This window comes from Podarcis pityusensis (genome assembly GCF_964106645.2).
Source record: "Podarcis pityusensis genome assembly, chromosome: 7".
NCBI lineage: Eukaryota > Metazoa > Chordata > Lepidosauria > Squamata > Lacertidae > Podarcis > Podarcis pityusensis.
The window spans coordinates 83,154,378-83,181,523 of record NC_138031.1 but is presented as its reverse complement, the minus strand read 5'-3'; the positions used below and the strand labels follow the sequence as shown (position 1 = coordinate 83,181,523).

Sequence of the window (27,146 nt, the reverse complement as noted above, 5' to 3'; positions counted from 1 at the left end):
TCAGTTGCCCTTGCTTCGTAAGCACTTCCAACCTGACCTGGAGATCCCTGTAGGCGGCAGCTGCGTCCTCCTCTCTCTTCCTGGATGCAAGAGCCTCGGCATTCAGTCGTGTCACTGCTTCTCTGAGTTCCACTATCTGCTGTTCGGCCGTCATGTTGTCTGCCGTTCGTGAGCTCGCTAGTAGGCACCCGCTTTCTCTCCTCTCCGCGAGGACGTAGATGCCCACAATCTAGGGATGGAGCTTACTGTCAGAGCTGCTTCCAGATCCTAGCTCACAGAGGATCACGCTAGCCAGCGATCATTAAATAAAAGTCTTTATTGAGTTACAGTTTCCATTCTCAAGCTGCTGCGTGCAACTCTACGTCTCATGGTTAGATCGGCGAAGCTCCATCTGAGTCTCCGCCCCTTGTACACCAACTTAATATCCTAGCCTTGCTCCACCTTTTCCGCCTGACTGTTCTTCTCTGGGTCCCTCTGCCCCCCGGGGTCTCTTCCTTCCGGGATTCCTCTGACGCTGACGCTGACCCCCCTGACTCTTCTCCCTCCTTTCGGCGGGCTTTAGGACCTGGCTCCCTTTCCGGGCTGCCTACTGCGCCACCTTCCTGTGCATTTGAACTTGGCACGCGCGCCCAACCTTCCACCTTCCATCTGACCGTTTCTTCGCTCCCCGATGGAGGTGTGGCCACTCCTGACTCGTGCCCTCCCCCCTGTTGTGAGCTGCCAGCGCTTGATCCCTGGCGCCCTTCCTCTTCCCTGCTCTCTGGCGGTGACGCTGGTCCTGATTTCCAACTGCTCCCCTCTGAGTCCCCTCTGGCTCTATCTTCCTGGGGTGTCCCCCTAGGCTCCCCCCTTGCCCTGGCCACTGGTGCTCCTTTCTGTGAATCTTCTGATTCACTGGAAAGACTCGGAGATCTCGGGTCGTCGTCATCACTCATCTTTTCTTCTGCCTCCTCTCCCTCGCTCTCTGTTTCCTCCCTTGCCCTTGCCTCTGCTCCTGAACCCCTGACATATACGAACAAGATGAGATGTGGAAACAGCAAGATAAGACTGGATAGAATTATGAACTTTATTTGGACTGATTTGGATATTAACGCAGTAGCAAGAAGATGATCAGAATCCCCCTTCGGAACTTGAAATATGGGTCCCCTCAACAAAAATTTAAAATTCGGCTTTGTAATTCGGAATTTATGTGATGTGATTTGATTTGATTGGTCGGTTAATAAAAATTATTTTTTTTTTTTTAAAAAAAGAATGGCGTCATCTTGAATATCAGCATGGCATACACAGCAGATCCTCCGTGTGTCTCTGTTTTCCAGGGACAGTGCCTGATTTAGAGAAGCCGTCCCGGTTTCTGATTTGGTCCCGGATGTCCTGCTTTTCCTTAGGATGTCCCTATTTTCATTGGGACAAATGTTGGAGGTATGGAACTCTCCGACCCCCGAGCCGTCTGAAGGCATTCCTGTATCGGGAAGGTTTTGTTTTTTTTTTTATAAAAAAAGTTTAATGTTTTATTATGTTTCTATATATGCTGGAAGTGGCCCAAAGTGGCTGGGGCAATGCAGACAGATGTGTGGAGAATAAATTGTAAAAATTTCATTGTGGAATGGGGCAAAGTTTCAACTTGACTTGAAACTTTTATTATATTTAGAATAAACTTTCCATGTGGGGATTATTTTTGCTAGACTTCTGTTACGGTAAAATCTGGGTGCAGGGCTACTCTGCCACCCAGCTCGTCGGACTAGGTCCGCGGGTCCCTGCGGAAGAAAATGAGCTCAGCCGGAGACAGGAGCAAACTGCAGAAGATCCAAGTTTATTGCGCAACAGGTTCAAGGCGAGATTGAACAGCGAGAAAGGGGTGACATGAATTTTTGAAACTTCCCTCCATGTCCCAGAATACAGTGCAAAATACATCCCAGTTACATCATGAATACATTAAAAAAAGGTTGGGTTACACAGATTACATCATGAATACATTAAGAAGAGGTTGGGTTACACAGGATTAACATATGGAGGAGGGAGGGGGGAATATGCAGAGCTGGAGATATGCGCAGATAAGCACATCCTGAGTACCTGATGAGAAGACAATGGTCCATGTATGCATGGTCTGCCACCTGGCATTGCTCAGAGGAAAGGCTTGGCAGAGTGATTTGACATGATTAGGGTCTTGACACCTTGCTTGAGGGATTATGGAGGACAGGGGAGGTGTCATGGAGTCCTAGAGAAATTGAGCAAATTGGCACGTTGATTTTCTATGAATTTTATAGATTTTAGTCCCTTTTGACATTGACAATTGGAAATAAATGGATATATTGTAGCGAAGAAGGTGAAGAAGACATGCCCCCCCCGTTCCGTATCACTTCAAAAAGCAGGCACACTGCTGTCTCCATCTTGCTTTTGCTTCTGAGACTACCCTCATATATCAGTCATAAATCTGTCATGGAGTCACACTGAATGTGTTAATTGATAGCACATTTCCATGTCTCTGTTGCACATAAACCTTTGGACTCTGATTATTTGAATGATTAAATGGAAGTAAGTTCCACTGAGTCCAGTGGAACTTACTACAAAGTACGGTAAGTATGCATAAGTATCTTGAATAGCATAGCTGCTATAAAGTCCGATCCTATGCATGTTTATTTAGAAGTCCCGTTCTTTTCAACAGGATTTTACCAAAATAAATATGGATTAGACTGTATTGTAGCCTGGCAAAACTGGCCTGCAAGAGCAGGGAGGATTACATGAAGACAGGAATTCTTGTATATGAATGGCGCAGCAAGACTTTGTACACCTGAGCTGGTGTGTATGTGCGTGCACACACATAATTTGGACTTCAATACAGGCAGCAAAATGTCTTAAGGTGGGATTTCAGCCAGGAATGTGCAGCACCTGCAACTACACACAGTCTTCCAAAATCAAGCTACATCATAGTGCTTATATTTAAAGCAATTCATTGTTTCCCAGCTGTGGGAAACCTTAGATCCTTCAGTTGTTGCTGAACAACAAATCCCACCAGCTTCATCAAGCATGGCCAATGTGTGCTGTAGTTCAGCATCATCTGGACTGCTAAAGGTTCCCCATGCTTGCTCTACAAATTATTATTAATAATAATCATATTTACTATCTCATATCCCATTCTTAGGGACGTGGGTGGCGCTGTGGGTAAAAGCCTCAGCGCCTAGGGCTTGCCGATCGAAAGGCCGGCGGTTCGAATCCCCGCAGCGGGGTGAGCTCCCGTTGCTCGGTCCCAGCGCCTGCCAACCTAGCAGTTCGAAAGCACCCCCAGGTGCAAGTAGATAAATAGGGACCGCTTACTGGCGGGAAGGTAAACGGCGTTTCCGTGTGCTGCGCTGGCTCGCCAGATGCAGCTTTGTCACGCTGGCCACGTGACCCGGAAGCGTCTCTGGACAGCGCTGGCCCCCGGCCTCTTAAGTGAGATGGGCGCACAACCCTAGAGTCTGTCAAGACTGGCCCGAACGGGCAGGGGTACCTTTATCCCATTCTTATGTCAATGAGCTCATGAATTTCTCATTTTCTATTCATAGTCAAAAGAAGCCTAGAAACTAGTCTGAAAGACCATGACTTGCCCAAGGCCACCTGATGAACTTTATGGCTTGGCAGGTCTGCTCAAACCAAGACCAAATATGGAACTACCCGTCAGCTTCATTTATTAAGTGTACGGATCACTTCCCGTAACGTAACGTCCCAAAGCGATTCACAAGAATAAAATACAATGAAACAGTAATAAATAAGTGCTTAATTAAAAAACATAACAAGGGTGTCTCTGGACTTAAATTTGAGGCTCCTGCAACAACAACAAAATATTTAGAATATACTGGACCCCATTACATTTGTTTAAAAAGGGCTATCAAAGGTATTTAACTGTTGGAGATGTAATAGGGGTAATGTGGCTCCCGTCTGTGATTGGACTGAAGACTTATACAAATTCCAACATATGAACAACTTGCCTATAAACACAGACTTGCCATGGACAAATTCAGTGATTTTTGGAATCCATTCTTACAAATACCGTAATAGGTTAAGATCTGGCGAAGTACAGTAACAACATTGTAAAATATACAGTTTTGGATCCCCCCCCCTTTATCATCCTTTCTACACAGGGTTCTGTTTCTGTTTCTCTTTTTTGTTTGTGTCTCACCATGTTTAGTGCACATATTATGATGTACTTTTTGAACTTTCAATAAAGATTTTTTTTTTAATCTGTTTGCAGACAGATTGCTTCCCAGCTCCAAAAACAGCAGCCGTTATAGAACCCCATCAAAACCAGTAACCCAGGAAGGAAAAGGTTAGCATACAAAACCCAGAGCACTACTGAACAGAGTAGGAAGGGATGGATGTTCTTCGACAAATCATTAGTCACAAAAGGTATTGTTTGAAATCAAAACATCATTCTAGGCAAAACATTCATTTTTATTACTGAAATTTTGTCCAGCAATGACAATTTTAACTTGTCCCATCTTGACATATCTTTTTAAACTTCAACCCATGTTTTGACATAATTATTTTGGAGCAATGTACTGTTCATATTTGTCATAGTACTTAACTTTTAACAGTATTTAATAGATAGTGATTCAAGGAAGGGGTGTCAGCTTACATCACAATCTTATATTAAGTTTATATTGAGCTTATCTGGTGCACAGAGGACATTTCAGTTGTTGAAGAGGATTATAAGACCATGTCCACCCTGGGCACCTTTGGAAATTACTACAAATTCTTCATGAAGTTCATCATCATAGCTGTCAACTTACAGATTTGAAAATAAGGGACCAGCAGCCTCGAAAATAAGGGATCAGCAGCCAAAATAAGGGATCAACAATTACTTTGATAAAATACATATTTTGTTGCGTGCAAATGGCTTTAGATACCTATTAGGTCCATAAATTACCATATAGCATATATTCAACACAAAAAAGCAACAATTTGTTGTTGACAAAGCACAGCTGGACATAGAAAGGGCCCCATTACCTTCAGTAGCTTATTTAAGGAACATCATCAATAAGGGACAGCAGCGGGACATGGCGCTGGGATAAGGGACTGTCCCGCCAAATAAGGGACACTTGACAGCTATGTTCATCATGTCCACCCTGTGGATTATTGATTCCAGGTGGAGGTTGGATTAGGCTTAGGCAAAACCTGCAAGTTTATGAGTCAACGCAGAGCAGCATCTCCTTTCTATTCTGCAGCATCTCCTGCTAATCCACAAAGACTATGAGGCCAGGTAAAGAGGGGAAACTGCTCTTGATTCACAAAAGGTGGTTCTGGCAGTATGTGGATGACAGTGACCCAGACCCCTCCAAAAAAAGTTTGCTGACCCCTGTTTTAAGATTAACCACCAGAAAAGGAAAAAATTAATATTTTCAACCGATATTAACAACAAATAGCAACAAATAGTGATTGTTGCTATGGGGAAAGCAAAACCTGCAGGTGGGGCCAATCTGTTTGCAGGCCAATTGCTTCCTGGTTCCAAAAACAGCAACCATTATAGAACCATAGCAGGGCCCACAAACACAGTACCCTAGGAAGCAAAAGGTTAACCTACAAAACCCACAGTATTACTGAATAGGGTGGGAAAGGAGGAATGTTCTTCAGCTGACTGGGATTGGGCACAGCCAGCCTTTATAGGCTGGGGGCAGACTGGGGTGAAGCCCAGCCCACTTAGACTGGCTGTATTATTATTATTATTTAATTATCTTTATGTATGTTTATATATTTGTATTTTAATTCAATAAAAAAGAAAAGAAAAGATTAAGACAAGAAAGGGGGGGATACAATACAAGAATTTGCATTATTATACAATCGTTCATTGAATTTGTAAATAAAAGAAAATATTCAAAGATTACCTAAAAACATATTGTCCAAATAACAATCTCCTTGCGGAATTAAACTGCTCCTTGTAAAATATAATGTGCAAATGTTAATTTGTTAGAGTACACGAAAACAAATTAGGGTAATAGAAGGCTGTGCGTTAAACGTAAATAACAATACAAGTACAATGAGAAGAATTGGAAGCCTTTTATTTAGCCTGGCTGTATTGGTCGGGAATCAAATAAATGGATGGTGGGAAAGCCTGCCAATCCAAGCGGCCGGCATAGGAATTCTCCAGCTGCCAGCCACCTAGTTGCAGCCCAGCACCAGTCTGGGTAAGCTGCCATTCTCTCTGGCCACCTCCTTGTTGGTATTTTGTGGGAGGGATTCAAGTGTGCACAGGAGATTTAGGTTGGTGCTGTTAAAGTGGATTAAAGTGCTCAGTCATTCAGATTGCTCTATAAAGTCCAGATATAATCTAACTTCTGCATAAACTTTGTGCAAGCAAATCAATAAGTAGTTTGTCAACTCACTGATTCCTACTCAAGTTGTTGACTATGCCTCCTGTCAAAGAACAATCTTCATCTGCTCTGCTTTTTTTAACATATGACCATGTCCACTCTGTGGCTCCTTGGTCTTTTCCTGGTTGCCTTGGTGAGGCCCACCAACTCTTGATTCCGGGTGTAGTTTGGATTTGGCTTAGGCACTGCCGGCCTGGAGGAGGGCTGGCACATGATAGAGTGGAGCCTAGGATTACTGGATCCGCCCAAGACACAGGTCTACATGGATGACTATGCCTTCTGTCAAAGAACAATCTTCATCTGCTCTTTTTTTTAAAATAGATGACCATGTTCACTCGGTGGGTGCAGGGTCTTTCCCTGTTTGCCATAGTGTGCACCAATGCTGAGGGAAGAAAGAAATGTGACCATTATTACCAAGAGGTTTTTATGGGAATGGATGATAAATCATTAAGGTGGTTCATAATTTTTTTTTATTGAAAAAGCCTGTTCCAAAGGTCTTACCTTACTATAATAGGCATTATATAGCTATATCTAAAATTTCATGCATATCAGTTAATATATTGACCCTCCTCCACCGAATTGAAATTTCAGCCTTCATGACATAGGAAAACGGCCAAGTAAACAGCTATTTTCATCACTTTATGACCAATTCAGCTTTATTTTATTGTATTATTACTTCTTGCATCTATTCACCATTTACTACATAAAATGTCATAAAGCATCATAAAAAGGATACAATTACAGAAGTTTAAAACAAATATCAAAAAGAGAAATATACTAGAAGTGTTCATTCTGCAATACTATTTGCTGTTGTTGTTTAGTCGTTTAGTTGTGTCCGACTCTTCGTGACCCCATGGACCAGAGCACGCTAGGCACTCCTGTCTTCCACTGCCTCCCGCAGTTTGGTCAAACTCATGCTGGTAGCTTCGAGAACACTGTCCAACCATCTCATCCTCTGTCGTCCACTTCTCCTTGTAAACTCCATCTTTCCCAACATCAGGGGCTTTTCCAGGGAGTCTTCTCTTCTCCTGAGGTGGCCAAAGTATTGGAGTCTCAGCTTCAGGATCTGTCCTTCCAGTGAGCACTCAAGGTTGATTTCCTTAAGAATGGATAGGTTTGATCTTCTTGCAGTCCATGGGACTCTCAAGAGTCTCCTCCAGCACCATAATTCAAAAGCATCAATTCTCCGGCGATCAGCCTTCTTTATGGTCCAGCTCTCACTTCCATACATCACTACTGGGAAAACCATAGCTTTAACTATACGGACCTTTGTTGGCAAGGTGATGTTTCTGCTTTTTAAGATGCTGTCTAGGTTTGTCATTGCTTTTCTCCCAAGAAGCAGGTGTCTTTTAATTTCGTGACTGCTGTCACCATCTGCAGTGATCATGGAACCCAAGAAAGTAAAATCTCCCACTGCTTCCATTTCTTCCCCTTCTATTTGCCAGGAGGTGATGGGACCAGTGGCCATGATCTTCGTTTTTTTGATGTTGAGCTTCAGACCATATTTTGCGCTCTCCTCTTTCACCCTCATTAAAAGGTTCTTTAATTCCTCCTCACTTTCTGCCATCAAGGTTGTGTCATCTGCATATCTGAGGTTGTTGATATTTCTTCCGGCAATCTTAATTCCGGCTAGGGATTCATCCAGCCCAGCCTTTCGCATGATGAATTCTGCATATAAGTTAAATAAGCAGGAAGACAATGTACAGCCTTGTTGTACTCCTTTCCCAATTTTGAACCAATCAGTTGTTCCATATCCAGTTCTAACTGTAGCTTCTTGTCCCACATAGAGATTTCTCAGGAGACAGATGAGGTGATCAGGCACTCCCATTTCTTTAAGAACTTGCCATAGTTTGCTGTGGTCGACACAGTCAAAGGCTTTTGCATAGTCAATGAAGCAGAAGTAGATGTCTTTCTGGAACTCTCTAGCTTTCTCCATAATCCAGCGCATGTTTGCAATTTGGTCTCTGGTTCCTCTGCCTCTTCTAAATCCAGTTTGCACTTCTGGGAGTTCTCAGTCCACACACTGCTTGAGCCTTCCTTGTAGAATTTTAAGCATAACCTTGCTAGTGTGTGAAATGAGTGCAATTGTGCGGTAGTTGGAGCATTCTTTGGCACTGCCCTTCTTTGGGATTGGGATGTAGACTGGTCTTCTCCAATCCTCTGGCCACTGCTGAGTTTTCCAAACTTGCTGGCATATTGAGTGTAGCACCTTAACAGCATCATCTTTTAAAATTTTAAATAGTTCAGCTGGAATACCATCACTTCCACTAGCCTTGTTATTAGCAGTGCTTTCTAAGGCCCATTTGACTTCACTCTCCAGGATGTCTGGCTCAAGGTCAGCAACCACACTACCTGGGGTGTACGAGCCATCCATATCTTTCTGGTATAATTCCTCTGTGTGTTCTTGCCCACCTTTTCTTGATGTCTTCTGCTTCTGTTAGGTCCTTACCACTTTTGTCCTTTATTATGGTAATCTTTGTACGAAATGTTCCTTTCATATCTCCAATTTTCCTGAACAGATCTCTGGTTCTTCCCATTCTGTTGTTTTCCTCTATTTCTTTGCATTGCTCGTTTAAGAAGGCCTTCTTGTCTCTCCTTGCTATTTTTTGGAAATCTGCATTCAATTTCCTGTATCTTTCACTATCTCCCTCGCATTTTGCTTGCCTTCTCACCCCCGCTATTTTTAAGGCCTCGTTGGACAGCCACTTTGCTTTCTTGCATATCCTTTTCATTGGGATGGTTTTCGTTGCTGCCTCCTGTATAATGTTGCGAGCCTCCATCCATAGTTCTTCAGGCACTCTGTCCACCAAATCTAGATCCTTAAACCTGTTCCTCACTTCCACTGTGTATTCATAAGGGATTTGATTTAGATTGTATCTTACCGGCCCAGTGGTTTTTCCTACTTTCTTCAGTTTAAGCTTGAATTTTGCTATAAGCAGCTGATGATCTGAGCCACAGTCGGCTCCAGGTCTTGTTTTTGCTGTCTGTATAGAGCTTCTCCATCTTTGGCTGCAGAGAATATAATCAATCTGATTTCGATGCTGCCCATCTGGTGATGTCCATGTGTAGAGTCGTCTCTTGTGTTGTTGGAAAAGGGTGTTTGTGATGACCAGCTTGTTGTCATGACAGAACTCTATTAGCCTTTGCCCTGCTTCATTTTGATCTCCAAGGCCAAACTTGCCAGTTGTTCCTTTTATCTCTTTATTCCCTACTTTAGCATTCCAATCCCCTATAATGAGAAGAACATCCTTCTTTGGTGTCATTTCTAGAAGGTGTTGTGAGTCTTCATAGAATTAGTCAATTTCAGTTTCTTCAGCACCACTAGTTGGTGCATAAACTTGGATTACTGTGATGTTAAAAGGTCTGCCTTGGATTCGTATCGAGATCATTCTATCATTTTTGAGATTGCATCCCAGTACAGCTTTCGCCACTCTTTTGTTGACTATGAGGGCCACTCCATTTCTTTTATGGGATTCTTGCCCACAGTAGTAGATATGATGGTCATCCGAACTGAATTTGCCCATTCCCGTCCATTTTAGTTCACTGATGCCCAGGATGTCAATATTTATTCTTGCCATCTCATTTTTGACCACATCCAACTTACCCAGGTTCATGGTTCTTACATTCCAGGTTCCTATGCAATATTTTTCTTTACAGCATTGGGCTTTCCTTTCGCTTCCAGGCATATCTGCAACTGAGCAACCTTTCGGCTTTGGCAATACTATAGAAAGGATAAATCCTATGCCACACTACTAAGAGATGAACACCACAACCGGCTATAGGATATGACCCCAATTAGGGATCAAATGCTTAGGTGAACAGGAACATTTCCCCCTGGCACCAAAAATTGAAAATGGTGGCAGCGGCGTAGCGTGGGTTGTCAGCACCCGGGGCAAGGCAAGTAATTTGCGCCCCCTAACCCAGGGCAAGGCAAGTAATTTGCGCCCCCTAACCCCTAACCTGCCGCCGCTGCCAGCTTCTTCTTGCTGCTGCCTGGTCTGGTCTGGTGTGGTTCTCTTCCACGCTCAGCGCTGTGCTGGGCGGCCGCTGCACTGTCCCTCCCCCAGATAGTCCCTCGCTCTCTCTCCGCACCACACGCCTGGCACCCACCCCCTCCACAGTGGGCGGCGACCCAGCGGCTCGGATCGGATTCGCACAGCCAGCACTGCAGTGAGAGAGAGTGAGCCAGGTAGGGGCAGAGAGCTGCGAGTGCGAGCGTGCCCCCCCCAGATGTTGCGCCCGGTGTGGCCGGTCCCCCCTGCACCCCCCACGCTACGCCACTGAATGGTGGTGCCATGTGTACCTCCCTGAAGACAGCATTCCATAACTGGGGAGTCACCTGTGAAAAGTCCCATTTTCAGGTTGCCACCATCTGCACTAGCCTCAGAGAAGGGCCTTGGGTGAGAAGCACAGGCAGGTGGCTCAGGATGGCTCCACTTCTCTGTTGGGGATGGAATCATTCTGGCGGCATCAGCACTGAGGGCTGGGCTGGCATCACTCCGGCCAGTGTGCGTGCAGCCTCCCCCTACCTGGCACATGCACACACGCACCCCGGACGCCAGAAACCGATGCTATGCCACTGCCTTTTTCTTTTTAAAAATTTATTCTCTGTATCCTGTGTACAGGTACATCAGAGACATCCAGTGCAGGTAAGTTATGCGATGAGCACACAAAGGAGAAGTCACCTTTTTCCACCCTAGTATCTATTGTCTATTTATTGCATTGCATCTGTATTGTAACCCAAGTTCTCAGGGAGGACTCCAAATAAACATGAATTTTGATGGTAATCACTTCTAAAGGCCTGTTTAAGAATGAAAGAAACCTCTTAGCACTTACTGAAGTATCTGAGAGCAGCTTATATGACACGCCCTTGCTGCCCAGTGGTCTTTCTGTAGATGGCAAATCTTCTCTGCTAAGTAGACTCTGGAGGTTTTTGTTGTTTATTTGATAAATCAGGTGCTCATAATTAGCTGAGTCTTTCAAATGCTCAATTCCATAGCTGACATTCTCAAATTGCAACAGCCCTCTGGAAAAAATAGAAAGTACTAGCCAAGGTTCAAGGAGATTATAGGAAAAGTGAGCTTAATTAACCTCAAATTCGTTGTGGGATGCTAATAATATCTTTCATACTCCCTTTTCTCTCTGAGCACACAATACTCCACCTCACACGCAGTGGCTTCCTGATCGCTCCCAGAGTCAAAACAAACTCCCATTCCTTATCTTGCACCTCTCCTCCACTTCTCAGTGCTCATGCTCCAAGAAAATCCCACCCATGACTTTTGTCTCACCTTGAACACCTCAGCTCCTTGAACACATCCTGCTCCACCCTTTCCCCTTGGCTGCCCTTTGATGATGCTGACCCTTTCTCTTCCTTTGAAAACTAAGGCCTCAGCAACACATATCTTTGGTCCCACTCTTTCAGGCAGAGGTCCAGGGCCCATGCTTTAACACTCTGTGTCAGAGCAGTTTGCCCGAAAAAAAAACATGCTTGTTAAAGCTGAATCAGTGGAAACATCCATTTGTCTCTAGGCAGAGACCCCGTCTGAAACCCTGGAGAACCATGGCTTGTCTTAGCACGACACGTGACCCAGGCCACTTACTGATCTGCACCTGATTTTGATTTCAGGCTCCAGAAGGTGATCAGATTGGGCCTTTTCTAGTCCACTACTACCTCAACAGGGCCACTGGTCTTATTTTGCTCAGAACTGTCCAGAAGGTCAGAGGCAGTATGAGAATTTTCAGTTTATGCCTGCTCTAGACAAAAGCGCCCCACAAAAGATTTATTTATTTCTTAGGTGGCATCTTACCCAAACTGTTCAGCAGCCAGCTCCCGGAATGGCTTAAAAGGGATCAAAGACACAGACATCAGGCTGGTGGCTCTGGATAACGGGAGGCCTGACTAGAGGGAACCCAGAATGGGGAACCTCAGGCTCCAGATCACATGCGGCTTTCTAGATCTGAGTGTCTTCCCAGGCCACACCCCACACCAGCCCTGCTTTGCCACCCTTTGTGTGTGTTTGCGCCAGGCTTCAATGAGTCCTCAAACCCAAATTACCAGAACAGGTACCAGAAAAGAGGAGCTGCCCTCAGTAAATTAGGTTGGCTGGGACATAAGATTTGTGCTGCCATTCTGCTCCTCCCTCCCAGATCACCTGTCTTAGCAGTAGTGTGCGAGGCGACAAAGTTTCATTCACAAACAAAAATCACTGTAAAGCTGGAAGAAGGGGACAAAGTACTGTGGTTCCTCGATTTAAGAACAGTCCTGTTTACAAATGATTCGGTTTACGAACTCTGCAAAACCGGAAGTAGTGTTTGCGAACTTTACCTCGGTCTAAGAACGGAATCAGAACGGTGGAAGGGCACAGGCGGCAGGAGGCCTCATTAGGGACAGCGCGCCTTGGTTTAAGAAAGGACTTCTGGAACAGATTAAGTTTGTAAACCGAGGTACCGCTGTAATGGTTTCATTTCTGCTTTCCACGCAGCTGGTAAGCCTAAGAGCTGGTTGTTGGGGGGAGGGGCAACCTTAGCTGTGAAGAATGCTTGGATATGTGCCTAAGAATACAAACTTTGCTTGAGGGGTAACAGGGACGCAGGTGGCGCCGTGGGTTAAACCACAGAGCCTAGGACTTGCTGATCAGAAGGTCGGCGGTTCGAATCCCTGCAATGGGGTGAGCTCCCATTCCTCGGTCCCAGCTCCTGCCAACCTAGCAGTTCGAAAGCACATCAAAGTGCAAGTAGATAAATAGGTACCGCTCCGGCGGGAAGGTAAACGGCGTTTCCATGCACTGCTCTGGTTTGCCAGAAACGGCTTAGTCATGCTGGCCACATGACCTGGAAGCTGTCTGCGGACAAACGCCGGCTCCCTTGGCCTATAGAGCGAGATGAGCGCCGCAACCCCAGAGTTGGTCACGACTGGACCTAATGGTCAGGGGTCCCTTTACCTTTACCTTGATGGGTAATTGGCAGGACTTGCAGTCTCAGCTTGCACCTGCTGATGCCAACCCATAATGAAACCCCTGCATGCTGTATACAAATGCAAAGAAGGACCTGGAGAACCATTCACAGAATACCTTTCACCTGTACTGTATAAGCAAGCAGTAATTTATTAGGCAGCTACAAGTCATATAAACAGCAGGAGCCTGGCCCAGGTCTGGTCACGTTGTGTCTTCTCGGTTGCTCAAGCTATTCACATGATAGGGGCAGCAGGAGGGAGAGAGGAGAGAAGACATGATGGAGCAATACAATAAGGAGAATCCGCAAAATGAGGCAAAAAAATAATAATGGTGCATCTGCATTTCCTTAGCACCACCCAGAAAGATGGAGAAGACATTGGAAAAACCATCTTCTCCCATAGAAGCCTCTCCACTCCCTGCATAGTCTTTCTGTACCAGGGCTGGCCCAAGACACTTTGGCCCCTAAGGCAAACCACAGACTGGCACCTCCTGCCTGTCAGGGAGGAAGGGCTGAGTGAAGATCTACATCAGGAACTGGGGGGAATAAAGCTGTGCATTGGGAGCAAGAGTCGGAGGAGACCTGTTCACCAAGAGGCCGCTGTAGAGGTGGCATGGGGGGTGGGCTGCCAAAGAAAGCACAGATCCGGCCTCCAAGGAGTGCTGTCACTGCCACCACAACAGCAGGAGGAGGTGATGCGTACTTTGGAGGCCAGATCTGCTGCCCCTATGAATCCTGCTTCCTGTGGCAGTCACTTTACCTTGCCTCTTGGGTGGACTGGCCCTGCTTTGTACCTTTTCTATGAGAGACAAGATCTAGTGTGGGTCTTTGCCTGGAAGTGCTGCTGCTGTTATAAAACAGTTTCCCAAGCAAAGCCTGTCACTGCTTTGTTCAGCCTTCACCAACGTGGTGCCCACCAGATGTTTCAGACCACAACTCCCTTCAGCCCTGGCATAAAATGGCCAAGCTGGCTGAGGCCAACAGGAGCTGCACTCCAAAACATCTGGAGGGCACCACACTGGTGAAAGCTGGCAAAGTTTTAGGTGTGCCATTTAACATTTTTTAATTGATGAAACCATGTGAATTGAGAAAACAGTATCTAAACAATTAGAACGGATACTATCCTATATTTTAAACAGACCAAATACAGTTAAAATTGAGTAATGATGAATAATAATATAAGAATGTATAATGTTGTAAACCAAAAATTCAAAAGAAAATAAGAAAAAGCAAACATCGCTGTCATTAATAGGACAGTATTTAATGAGTCTTTTGTTTGTAGTTGTAGTATTTATATAATTTAAGGAAACTCATAGTCATATATTCCCATAGAATAGCAGAAGTCATGAACATTTTTTTAAAAATTCTTTGGAATCCTGCCTGACAGTCCCCTCCAGGAGACGAGCAAAATTTCTCCTTGTTTAGAAAGGCTTGGGGTTGTGCGACTGATTCCTGCATGCCATTTGATCCATCCCAACTCATGTTCCATGTCAATCACAAGTGAGGCCCACCTCTTTGGGGTTGTGTGATAGCTGGTGCCCTAATATAAAAATTGCCCAAATAATCGGCTGTCTATAGTACCACTTTCTAAGATATTGATGGACTCCTCTTGGTGTTAATGATGAGGGTCTCAGGGAAAATCAATGCCCCATGAGCTGTGTCATCCATTTGTGTTGCTTTGGCTGACTGATTCAGGAAATGCCCTGGGCTGGAATCCATGTTGGCAGCCTCCTAAAAGTTCCCTTTCTTTTACCCCTGACATCACTGTTGGATTTCCCCCCCAGTTAGGTATACAAAAGCTGAGTAAGGGTATTTCCCCCTCAACCTTGATGTGGCACAAACTCTCATCTTCTGCATCACAATCCGTCACTCAGTGCAGTGATCAACTGGAGGCTGATGGCTGTTGCGGGGTGTCTGTGACTCTGCCTGTTGCATCTTCCGCTCTTGGCCTTGGATGACCTTGGGTGGGCCCTGAACCTTAGTCTCGGCTCAGGACGAATGTGAATGCTCTTTGAAGGCCCTCTAAGCCCAGAGCTATATGGGTGCTCTGTTGTGGGGGTTCTCCTTTCTCCCCTTTGTGTGTTGTGCTAAAAGAACAACAGCTGTGAGTTCAAGCAGTCTGGCTTGTAGGGGTGCCTGGAGACTAGCAGTAGAGGGCTGACTGCTGGCTGTGCCACCGGATCTGTGCCATTGGGGGACACTGTGATGCACACTGTGTGTCTGATGATGCAGTGGTGCATGTGGGGGCAGCCTGTGGGCATCATTGCTGGTGGAGTCCAGGATTGGTAAGCTTTGATGGTTTTCGAGGAATGCTGTGTCTATTGTGACTATTAAGCTGACTTCTAATTTTTGAGCTCGTTTGGAAGTTCTAGCAGGGGAGCGCAGTTATTGTATACCCTTGACCGAAGAACGGTACACTCCTTCTATCTGGGATGGCCGTCCTCTTTCACCGAGCGCGCAGCTTCGGGAGGGATGCACCTGGAGCGGTGAAGAAGGAAGGGGACACCCGCCTAGCCGCCAGATCAGCCGAATCAACCCTGGTGATCAATGGGGTGACAGATGTCACAGCCAGATCGCCCTCACATCCCAAGCTGACTTCTAATTTTTGGACTGGTGTAGAGTGAGACTGAATAGTAGATATGACAGTTACTTTGCTGGCAGAGCAACAGAATCACTCTCTGGCCACCCCCACACACAACCCCTGAGTAACCAGAGTAAAAGACTGCTCTGCCCATGTTTGTTTTCAGGTCTTATTTTACTGTGTGTTCCCTTGAGGCTCCTTGGAAGGAAAGGTAACATGCAGATTTTGCAGAGAAACCCAGTCCTTCCTTAATTGGTGGGGAAAACTAGACAATTCAATCCAAGTTTCACTATCACAAAGGGAGGAAATAAATTAGGGAGTGATCCTTTTCTAGACTGCAGCCAGCTCTGGAAGGAAAGTTACCGTATTTTTTGCTCTATAAGACTCACTTTTTCCCTCCTAAAAAGTAAGGGAAAATGTGTGTGCGTCTTATGGAGCAAATGCAAGCTGCGCAGCTATCCCAGAAGCCAGAACAACAAGAGGGATTGCTGCTTTCACTGCGTAGCGATCCCTATTGCTGTTCTGACTTCTGAGATTCAGAATATTTTTTTTCCTTGTTTTCCTCCTCCAAAACCTAGGTGCGTCTTGTGGTCTGGTGCGTCTTATAGAACGAAAAATACGGTAGTTTGTTTTTAATCAGTATACTTTAAGTTAGTTGAAGCTTACCTTGTTTTGTCTGACATGCTATATTCATCGGATCTAGTATAAGATCTGAAATGTAATGAGAATTCAGATTACCGGTAAGGTAAAGGCAAAGGTACCCCTGCCCGTACGGGCCAGTCGTGTCCGACTCTGGGGTTGCGCGCCCATCTCGCTTAAGAGGCCGGGGGCCAGCGCTGTCCAGAGACACTTCCGGGTCACGTGGCCAGCGTGACGAAGCTGCTCTGGAGAGCCAGCACCAACACAGCACACGGAAACGCCGTTTACCTTCCCGCTATAAAGCGGTACCTATTTATCTACTTGCACTTAGGGGTGCTTTCGAACTGCTAGGTGGGCAGGAGCTGGGACCGAAAGAGGGGAGCTCACCCCACCGCGGGGATTCGAACCGCCGACCATACGATCGGCAAGTCCTAGGCACTGAGGTTTTACCCACAGTGCCACCTGCGTCCCTAAGGTTACCGGTACTTAACCTCAATTATATACAGATAAGCATACCTCGGCTTTGTCATGGAGTTAGCTTTACTATACAGTCTGAAAATTAATTATTATTATATGTACTGGGGTGGGCAACCTATGGCCCTTCAGAGGTTGCTGGACTACACCTCCCATCTTTCCTGACCACTAGCCATAATGGGTTGTTGCAGTACAACCACACAGGTTTCCTATCCTTGCTTTTCTTTTGTTGTTGGACATCATCTCCCTCCAGTATGGTCAACCACATCTGGAGGGATATACAGCCCCCCCCCAAGATATACTAACAGCAAACTCCTATCTGTGTTATTATGTAGCTAAAATGGCACCTCTGACGCATCAGCAGGCTCAGATGAACCCCAAGGTTTGCAGAAATACAACAAAAATTAGGAAAAATCCCTAAGCAAGGGACTTCCCCCCACAAAAAACCCACAGCCCAATGCAAAAGTGGGTGAGAGGGGAAAGGGCATGTGGAGGTGGCCATGGCTGAAAAAGATTGCATTCTGTTGCAGGTCCTATTTGTCCAAATTGCTGATGTACCAGAAGATTTCAGGTGTGTACAGGGTAGGCCCTGATAAACTGTGACTTACTCAGAATCACCTAGGGACCCGCTGTCCTCTATGAAGTAGTTGCTGATTCGTGCCCATTTGACAATCAGGACGGCTGACCCAACCACAATGGGCAGAAAGAGAAATATGCTTAGGAGCACCCACGTCCGCATGTTGTCTTCTATGGCTCTTTCTGTAATATCTAGATGGAAACAAATTTCACAGCAAAGACTGAACCAGGAGAGCCGCCGCATTAGACATTTTTAGCGTGGCACTGCCCAATGCTCCAATTTTATAGGATTTTTTAAAGATTAGAAAGCAAACTCTTTCCACGTTGCTAAAACAGCAACAACCAGAAAGGTTTTTTATTTTTTAATTTAGCATTATTGTGGTATAAAAATGTAATGACACAGTTTTACAGCACTATTCCTCTCTTTCATTAAAAAATAAATGGAGAGCTGGAAAAGTGTTAAATTAAAAGACCGTTAAAAATATATATATAAAATGTGGTTATAAAATGGCATCCTTCACAAAGGTCACAGTGAAGCTGCAGACAGAAGTTATGTCAAATCCACAGGTGTCAGCAGAACATATCAGGTTATACACATAGAAAAATGCCCTACTACTAAAGATGTAGGAAATCAGTTGCAGTTCTGCTTGCAGCTTACAGCAGAAAAGCAGTAACTGGGTAGCACTAGGAATGTGTTAGCTTCTTTCTCTGCAGTGTTCTCTCTCTCTTCTGTGTCTAAGTGCTATCCTCATGTACAGCTCCTGTTCCTTTCACTGGAGTTTGGGCAAGAGTGTCTCCTGGTAAAGTGTCTCTTGTGGTCCAGGTTTATTACAAGAAGAAGAAGGTATTGTTTGGATTTTTTACTCTGGCACCAATAAGTTTTGTTCTGGCCCAATTAATCGTACATCAGCAAGTACACCCACGTTGACTTTGTACTAGTCCACAGGGATTCAGTTGGCGCATCAGAATCCACAAGTCCATCACAGCCTGGTTTAGTAGTACTAAAACATTTGCTTTTCACTTTTGCTCTTTGAAAGAGAACTAGAAATACAGGGATGGAGAGAGGAGTTATGTCTATACTGAAAACATATACCAATTTTATACCAGCTTAACTGCCACCCTTCCCCCATTTCCTGGGAATTGCAGTTTAGTTCAGGCACCAAGAATTCTAAAACATTTCACTCACACTGACTCTCATAAACACCCAGCCTGCAATCCTAAAGTTCCTTTGGAAGAAGGAGTGATTATTAAGCTAATGTGCTGTCACTTCTCATCTTTCTGCCTTGAGAAAGACAGAAAATTCAAGGGAAGAATAAGGAGGGGAATGAATGGGTTAAAACAAAAATGAAACCCAGTCCCATGGTTTCAGGCTGAGGTGAAAGGTGGGTCCTAATTCTAAACAGTTTGGAAATTACTGCAGCAGAGCTGTTTGTCAGGATGGAGGGTCCTGCTTTTACTAACCAGAAGCCAGCATGCGAAGCCCACTGTCAATGCTTCCTCCAAGGGGGCCTCCTTTTTCCTTGCAATTTGGAGGTGCCCATCCTGGATCACAGTGGCAGTTTCTTTTGTTGTTGCAAATCTGAAGGGGGGAGGAATAGCAAACATTTACTCCTTGCTTACGTGCTTTATCTTAAACAGAAAAATATGCTTTAAGAAAACTTTATTCTTATTATTTCCTGAGTAGGGCCTCAGCTCTAGTCTAAAATAAAATTAAAGGTAAAGTAGTAGTAGCAGTAATAATAATAATAATAATAATAATAATAATAATAACAACAATAATACAGTGGTGCCTCGCAAGACGAAATTAATTCGTTCTGCGAGTTTTTTTGTCTTGCGATTTTTTCGTCTTGCGAAGCACGGTTTTAACGGTATTAACGGTTTTAAGAAAAAGGAAACAAACTCGCAAGACGTTTTCATCTTGCGAAGCAAGCCCATAGGGAAATTCGTCTTGCGAAGCAACTCAAAAAACGAAAAACTCTTTCGTCTTGCGAGTTTTTCGTCTTGCGAGTTTTTCGTCTTGCGAGGTACCACTGTAGTTTCATTATTTGTACTCCACCCATTTGACTGGTTTGCCCCAGCAACTCTGGGCTGCTTCAAGCATATACGAAAACATAATAAAACATTAAACATTAAAAACTTTCCTATACAGAGCTGCCTTCAGATGTCTTCTAAAGGTTGAATAGTTACTTATCTCCTTGTCATCTGATGGGAGGGTGTTCCACAGAGAGGGCACCACTACTGAGAAGGCCCTCTGCCTGGTTCCCTGTAACCTCACTTCTCGCAGGGAGGGAACCGCCAGAAGGCCCTTGGAGCTGGACCTTCAAAGGTAGCCCCACATAGAGCGTGCTGCAGTAGTCCAATCGAGAGATAACCAAGGCATGTACCACTCTGGTGAGACAGTGTGCAGGCAGGTAGGGTCTCAGCCAGTGTACCAGATGGATCAGGTAGAGAGCTGCCCTGAAAATAGAATTAACCTGCGCCTCCATGGACAGCTGTGACTCTCAGGCTGAGCATCTGGTCCTTCAAGGGCAGTTACCCCATTCAGGGCTAGGAAGTCTTGCCCCCTGTCCACCCGAAACAGTACTTCTGTTTTGTCAGGATTCAACCTCAATCTGTTAGCTGCCTTCCATCCTCCAACTGCTTCCAGACACACAGGACATTCACTGGTTCTAATTTAAATGGAAGGGATCCAAATATTCCCCATCCTCTAGACATGCCTGGAGTTGTTGAGCAACCACCTGCTCAATTACTTTGCCCAAGAATGGAAGAGTTGAGACTAGATAATAACTGGCCATAATGGCTGGGTCCAGAGGGAATCAGCTGAGAGGCCATCAACATGGGGACAAGATACCCCCCACCACTCTTTGGAAGTCATTTGGATCTATTAAGTGACCATTCGAATCAGTCCCACCTCCCTGCAGAGGGGGTCACAGAGAAGTCTAGTTGCACCAGGAAGTGATTTGACCATGGCACTTCTTTTGTTGTACTGGAACTTAATGTCAGATCACCCACATCCACAGTGGTAAACACCAGATCTAAGGCATGTCCACGATTATTAGTAGGGTCAGAGTTATTCAGGGACAGCTCCATGAAGGCCATGCTTTCCATGAAGTCCCAAGCGGTCCTGTGTAAGGTCATGTCAGCATGGATGTTCAAATCCCCTAGAGCCACCAGACTAGGTGTCTCCAGCAGCACATCTGCCATGACCTGAAGCAGCTCAGGCAGGGAATTCTTGGTTCAGTGGGGAGGTCAGTACCCCAATAGGAATCCTGCCCAACTTCTAGAACATGCATTCAGAAAACTGAGTATCTTTAATAGGATGCCCGGTGAAAACTAATGACTTCCTAAAACTTGCTGCAATAACCACCACTCTGCCACCCACATACCCTCGGTTGCAGTGCTTAAGAGAAACCTGGTGGACAAGCAGAAGCAATAATAGCCCCATTGGCCATGTCCCACCAAGTCTCTGTTATGTATGCCAGATCAATTCCTCTATCCACGACCAAGTCATGGATGTGTTAGAATGTGTTAACAGATGCCTTGATCTCACAATTAGCAGCGGAAAGCATGCATTTAGGTCAGGGGTGGTGGCTAATGTTTTGCAGGCCATGGGCTACATTCAAGACTGGTCAACCATCTACAGATCACATGCCAACAGTGGTTGTGGCAAAAGCAATCATGCAAATTCTGAAGTTACCACACATAAAGTACACATGCTTAGTACACATGCAGACCAGAGACAATCATGCAGGCAAGTAGCTCTATTTCTCTCCCCCGCAAACATACATGAAATCATACAATCACACCTGTGGAAGATGGGGGGGGGGCGGGTTCCCTTCCCATCAGTGTGCTGGGAGGAGAGAAAATTCTCCTCCCAGGCCCGCATTCTATAAGGTTTAAGAAACGCTGTCTCTCCTCTCAGCTCAGCACTGTGATGCAAAGGCTTTCTCTTGCACCACTGCTGATGGCACGTTGGAGGAGCTCAGGAAGCAGGAAGGGGCACAGTGTGTCATCTAGTTTTCTTATCTCTATGGCTGCCCTCAGAAACTGTCAAGAACCCTGAGTGTCTGTGGCTGGATATCTTCACATGAAGGAGAATGGAGTCGAAGAATCCTAAAGTGGTAAGAGCTGGCTGTACCACTTCAAACTATGCATTGGAGATTAATTCCTTCCAAGTAGAAAATTAACACAGCAGTTAGAAGGATAACCTGAACTCTTCTTGCTGCGCTAGTATTCTACCCACAAGGTGGTTTTAGTAAAAAATGAAACTCCCCAGCTGTAGTCTGAAGTAGGACAGTCAACTCCACCACATCAGAACTCCACCACCTCAATCTCTTGCATATGTACAGCCAACTTCAGGCACACAAGAAAACAACCAAATAGTTTCTGAAGGAAAACACCACACCTCCTTTTTATAGCAGAAACACTAACATGGAAAAATATAACATTCGTTTTACTTACTCCATGCCCCAAACACGTTTTTGTAGGATCACAATCATATTTCAGAACGTCATACTTTTCACATACTTGTTTGAGACAAACCTTAAAAATAAATAAATAAATTTTCAGTTTTCAGAAGAGTTGCTGCCCTGCAACAGACCTTTTGCATTCACCAGACCACATCTATGAGTGCTTCCAGACAGGTGTTTATTGCGAGATCTGTATGCAAGATTTTTCCATTGTATGTACAATGTCATCTGCATCAAAGTGGTACCGTATTTTTCACCCTATAGGACGCACTTTTTTCCCTCTTAAAATGAAGGGGAAATGTGGGTGCGTCCTATGGGGCGAATACAGGCTTTCGCTGAAGCCTGGAGAGCGAGAGGCTCTCGCTCTCCAGGCTTCAGGAAGCTCTGCGCAACCCTCCGGAGCCCAGCACCAAGCCGCGCCGGCGTCCGGAGGGTCGCGCAGAGCTGCCTGCCCTCCCGGGCTCCGTGCAGCTCTGCTCATCGCTCCAGAGCCCGGCGCCAAGCCGCACCGGCCTCCGGAGAGTCGCGCAGAGCTGCTTGCATTAGGAAGCCTCAGCGCGCCCGGGCTTCGCACAGCTGTCCGCAAGCCTGGGGAGACCAGTGTGGCTCCCTAGGCTTGCGGATAGCAGGCTCTTCTGGGGGTTGGGGTCGGGGGAAGCTCGGGCTTCCCCCGCGCCAGCCCCGTGCCTGGGGGGGAAATAATTTTTTTTCTTTATTTCCCCCCCAAAAAACTAGGTGTGTCCTATAGGGCGGTGCGTCCTATGGGGCGAAAAATACGGTAGTCTGTATTTCCCCCTCCTCCATTAATCCAGATCTACCCTTTTTACAGGAAAACCGCATTATCATGGGAGGTTGGGGGGGTGGGGAACAAGATTAACCATAATGCCCTGCTTTCATCCCATCCTCTTGTCCAGCACTGATGCCTAAAAACCTTTTCCTCTTCCAGTCTCCTCCACCTCCTATGAAAGTCAGAGGGCACAGCTGCCAGAGTAGTGATTGCTACTAAATGGAAATATGGAAATCTCAGGACATACCAACAAAGGAAGAGTGGATTTGTAAATTAAGTGAGTATATAGAATTGGCAAAATTAACTTCAATTATAAGATATCAATCAAATCAAAAGTTAAGAATGGAGTGGAAGTATTTCGAAGATTATATGTCAAAATATTGTTCTAAAAATTACATGTTAATAGGCTTAGAATAAAAAATGTAAGCAATAACAAAATAAAGAAAGAAAGAAGGAAAAATCAGAATTTAACAAAAATAATTTATTACAGAATGCAAGGGAAAAAAGGTAGAAAGAAATATAAAGAAGTCGAATTGCTGTGGAGGGAAGTAGAGGGTGGGAGGCGGGTCTTATAATTAAGTGTATACTTTTGCAGCTGTTGTAATTTAGATATTATATTTTATGTGAGGGAATCATTGGGAATTTTGGTTATTATGTATATATGTTAAATTTCAATAAAGATCTTTGTTTTGTCTTGTTTTTTAAAAAGAAAGTCAGAGGGCAGCTAATGAAGCCAACAGGCAGATTAAGGAGTGAGTGGCAAGTGGCTGCTAAGGTAAAGGCAAAGGGACCCCTGACCATTAGGTCCAGTCGTGGCTGACTCTGGGGTTGCGGCGCTCATCTCGCTTTATTGGCCAAGGGAGCCGGTGTGCAGCTTCCGGGTCATGTGGCCAGCATGACTAAGCCGCTTCTGGTGAACCAGAGCAGCGCACGGAAACGCCGTTTACCTTCCCGCCGGAGCGGTACCTATTTATCTACTTGCACTTTCGTGCTTTCGAACTGCTAGGTTGGCAGGAGCAGGGACCGAGCAACGGGAGCTCACCCCGTCGCGGGGATTCGAACCGCCGACCTTCTGATCGGCAAGTCCTAGGCTCTGTGGTTTAACCCACGGCGCCACCCACGTCCCAAGTGGCTGCTAGGGGGAGTACAAGCTGGGGGGGGATAGTGGTCATGTCTCTGGCTGCTGCAATGAGCAGGTATTTTCTCACTTGCTTCCCCTTTTGCAATCAGCAGTAGCAGCAACTCTCGCTTGGTCTCAGTCTGGTGCAAGAGGAAAAGGAAGAGGAAGAACTGGAGGAAGAACACCATGGCAGGAGGGGAACTGCATCATCCCCAACTGAAAGGAAGCCAAACATGTAAATACCTGAAGGCCAGGACAAAGAACCCCTTTCAGGCCAAAGGCCGTTCCCTCACTAGTCTTCCAAGGGCCATATGCTAAAGTGGATGGAACAAGAGGGGTGAGAGAAGGCGGCCGTGCAAGTCTGTGGCCGTGCTGTGTGGGTTCACATGCGCACCCTTCTCTCCCTCTTCCGCCCAGGCAAGCAAGAGGCGTCAGCACTGCTCAGGGACTTGTTGCAGCCAAGCAAAAGCAGTCCAGGAGGGCACAGGGCATGGCCAACGAGAGGTGAGATCTGTGGAGGGGGCATGGCCTGAGGAGACAGGAAAGTCTGCAGGGCTGCATTAAGACCCTTGGCCTTGAGGTCCGTCCCCCCCCCTCCGCTTTAGGTATACTTTATGAACAAACAACGTCTAACTGCATTTGCTGATTACCATCTCTGCTTCTCCCATCACTCCCAGCCCATCATACCTGTCTCCTCATAGCGGAAATTTAGATTTTAAGTTCTTCAAGCATGAGACCAGTGGTCTTCCTTTTGCTTGTGCTGCTCTTTAGGACACCATACGCACTGGTGACAACATTTAAGCAACAGTAATAGTCATGCTGTGTCAGATTGTATCCCTTACCTTTTCAGTTCCACATTTTGTACCCTCTTTCACCAGCATTGGGTCCGGAAAGCCCTCTGGTTGTTGAAGGTCCAGAGATATACAAAGGGTATCTTGGAACGGAATGTATAGAACTGGAACGTCCATGTCAACATAAGGGTTTCTAGTTGGATAGAGGCAAATTAACTTTCCACATTTGATATCCCTGTCAAAGGCATTTGGAGAAAAGAACAGGATCACACATTTGCAAAGAGTTGGGGATTATGTATTGGAAATATCTGTTTTTTTCACCTCCAAGATATCATATTTGACAACGGAAGTATGTTTTTGAAGATGTTACCTAAAAATGCATGCTTTTCATTACACAGATGACAAACGGGAGGGGCTGCCATTCCTCAACCTTTGAAACATCTGGCATCAAAGATTATTCCCCCAACAGTTTGTGCCCAATGGATATATTTTGGTATATCATAATTTGTTTGTTTGATATATTTTGGTATATCTTAATTTGTTGTTGGTGCTGGAGGAGACTCTTGAGAGTTCCATGGACTGCAAGAAGATCAAACCTATCCATTCTTAAGGAAATCAGCCCTGAGTGCTCACTGGAAGGACAGATCCTGAAGCTGAGGCTCCAATATTTTGGCCACCTCATGAGAAGAGAAGACTCCCTGGAAAAGACCCCGATGTTGGGAAAGATGGAGGGCAAAAGGAGAAGGGGACGACAGAGGACGAGATGGTTGGATAGTGTTCTCGAGGCTACCAGCATAAGTTTGACGAAACTGCAGGAGGCAGGGGAAGACAGGAGTGCCTAGAGTGCTCTGGTCCATGGGGTCACGAAGAGTCGGACACGACTAAATGACTAAACAACAACAATTTGTTGTTGTTGTTGTTGTATGATTTTGCTGTATTGATTTTCTTATGTGAACCACCTTATAATCATTTTGGTGAAAGGCAATCTACAATTAATTAATTAATTAATTAATTAAGCCTTCTTCTCAATCCTTCTTTTGTGTTGTGTCCTCTATTTTTTAAATTAGTTTTTATTAAAGATTTTATTGTGTATCAAACAAACAGACAAAAAAGTACATATAGTGTCTCTACTTTCAGTTCATAGAGTTTTTTTCACAGTTTGTTAACATTTGGTACTAGACACATATGCGATTGGGGGAAAAGAGAGAGGAAAGGGGAGAGAGATCTTGATCTTTTGTTCAGTTGTGTAGTATTCGTGCAGGGTTTTTATGTCAGCATTGTGTGGGCAGGTCCTCTATATATTTATTCATTTATGATGGCATTGCGAGAGATTTGAGGGTCCAACGCTTGGTTGGTTGTGTTCAGTTAGCTGCAGTGTGGTTTGCTTGTTTGTGTGTGTGTGTGTGTGAGAGAGAGAGAGAGAGAGAGAGAGGGTGTGGGTGGTACCTATTTATCTACTTGCACTGGCATGCTTTCGAACTGCTAGGTTGGCAGAAGCTAGGACAGAGCAACAGGAGCTCACCCCATCATGCGGATTCGAACCGCCAACCTTCTGATCAGCAAACCCAAGAGGCTCAGTGATTTAGTCCGCAGTGCCACCCACGTCCCTTGTTACAGCACCAGAGACAGAGCCTGGTGTGCAACTTGCTCCAACAAGGCTTGGAAAAGAGGCGGATTTCGGGCAGCGTGCCTGGTTTCCCCACCCAGGGCACAGGAGTCAAGGGTGCACCTTCCCCCAAAGTAAGCACTGGGCTTTGGGAAGGAGGCGTGAGGGCTCTGACAGGATCCTAGAGTCCTCCTGCTTCCTTCCCAAAGCTTAGTTAGCACTTGCCCAGCTTTAGGAAGGAGGTGGGAGGGAGCCTTGTGCCTCCTTCCCAAAGCTTGGTGCCTCCCTTCCCTGGCTGTTAGAAGGCAGCTTTGGGTGGAGTGGGGAATACATCAAATTTGGGCCTCACACAGGGCACCATATTACCAAGATCCGCTCCTGCTTGGTAGTTAACTGAGGGCTTGTAAACCTCTATGACCTCCCATGTGGTATGCTTCTTGCACCATTGGACTAACAGTGTGGTAGACACTGTGTTACTTGGTCTTGGGGAAAAAGATGCCCAGGACAAACCTGGCTCCAGAACCATTGGCCTTGATGCTGTAGGATGTGGTTCAGCAAACACCTGACTGTCAGCCACAGTTTAGTGGGACTAACCACCAGCGTCAGGGTCAGAAACCCAGTGCCATCCCTCAGCTAGTGACACAGGAGCCTCCAACTGGGTGTCCTAGTCCCTGTGGGAGAGTCATGACAGCCCGCTCCACCTGGCTACCTTGATACTATATCAACAGTAAAAACATGCACCACACAATAGAAGATGCCTAAGCCGCCAGCCCACAAACATCCTGCCACAGTTTCTTCTGTTTCCTAA

General features: G+C 45.6%; 1 protein-coding gene and 1 long non-coding RNA gene across 11 annotated transcripts in view; one reads left to right on the top strand and one right to left on the bottom strand.

Annotated features, from left to right (window-relative positions):
* The first annotated feature begins 1,717 nt into the window (after nt 1-1,717).
* On the top strand, nt 1,718-27,146 carry LOC308482097. Of its 6 annotated transcripts, none has more exons than XR_013988995.1 (4): nt 16,606-17,560; nt 18,324-18,409; nt 22,981-24,445; nt 25,131-27,146. It is a non-coding gene; the product is annotated as an uncharacterized lncRNA (long non-coding RNA). The 6 variants fall into 6 exon arrangements; XR_013988996.1 differs by lacking the exon at nt 16,606-17,560 and having other exon boundaries at nt 18,051-18,409; nt 22,981-23,098; nt 23,531-24,445; XR_013988997.1 differs by lacking the exon at nt 16,606-17,560 and having other exon boundaries at nt 18,051-18,409; nt 22,981-24,176; nt 24,359-24,445.
* The window catches only part of LOC308481941 (disintegrin and metalloproteinase domain-containing protein 2-like), a 43,683-nt gene continuing 29,961 nt past the window's right edge, over nt 13,425-27,146 (bottom strand). For 4 of the 5 annotated variants that reach the window (XM_081014788.1, XM_081014789.1, XM_081014792.1 and 1 more), the window contains exons 16-21: nt 24,784-24,967; nt 22,027-22,107; nt 19,027-19,144; nt 17,598-17,757; nt 16,543-16,587; nt 13,425-13,526 (exon numbers count right to left, since the gene is read on the bottom strand). In XM_081014788.1, coding sequence (XP_080870914.1) covers nt 13,499-13,526; nt 16,543-16,587; nt 17,598-17,757; nt 19,027-19,144; nt 22,027-22,107; nt 24,784-24,967 — 616 coding nt within the window. In that variant the 3' untranslated portion in view covers nt 13,425-13,498. The remainder of the gene's footprint in view (nt 13,527-16,542; nt 16,588-17,597; nt 17,758-19,026; nt 19,145-22,026; nt 22,108-24,783; nt 24,968-27,146) is intronic. The other variant, XM_081014790.1, reaches the window with a different exon arrangement.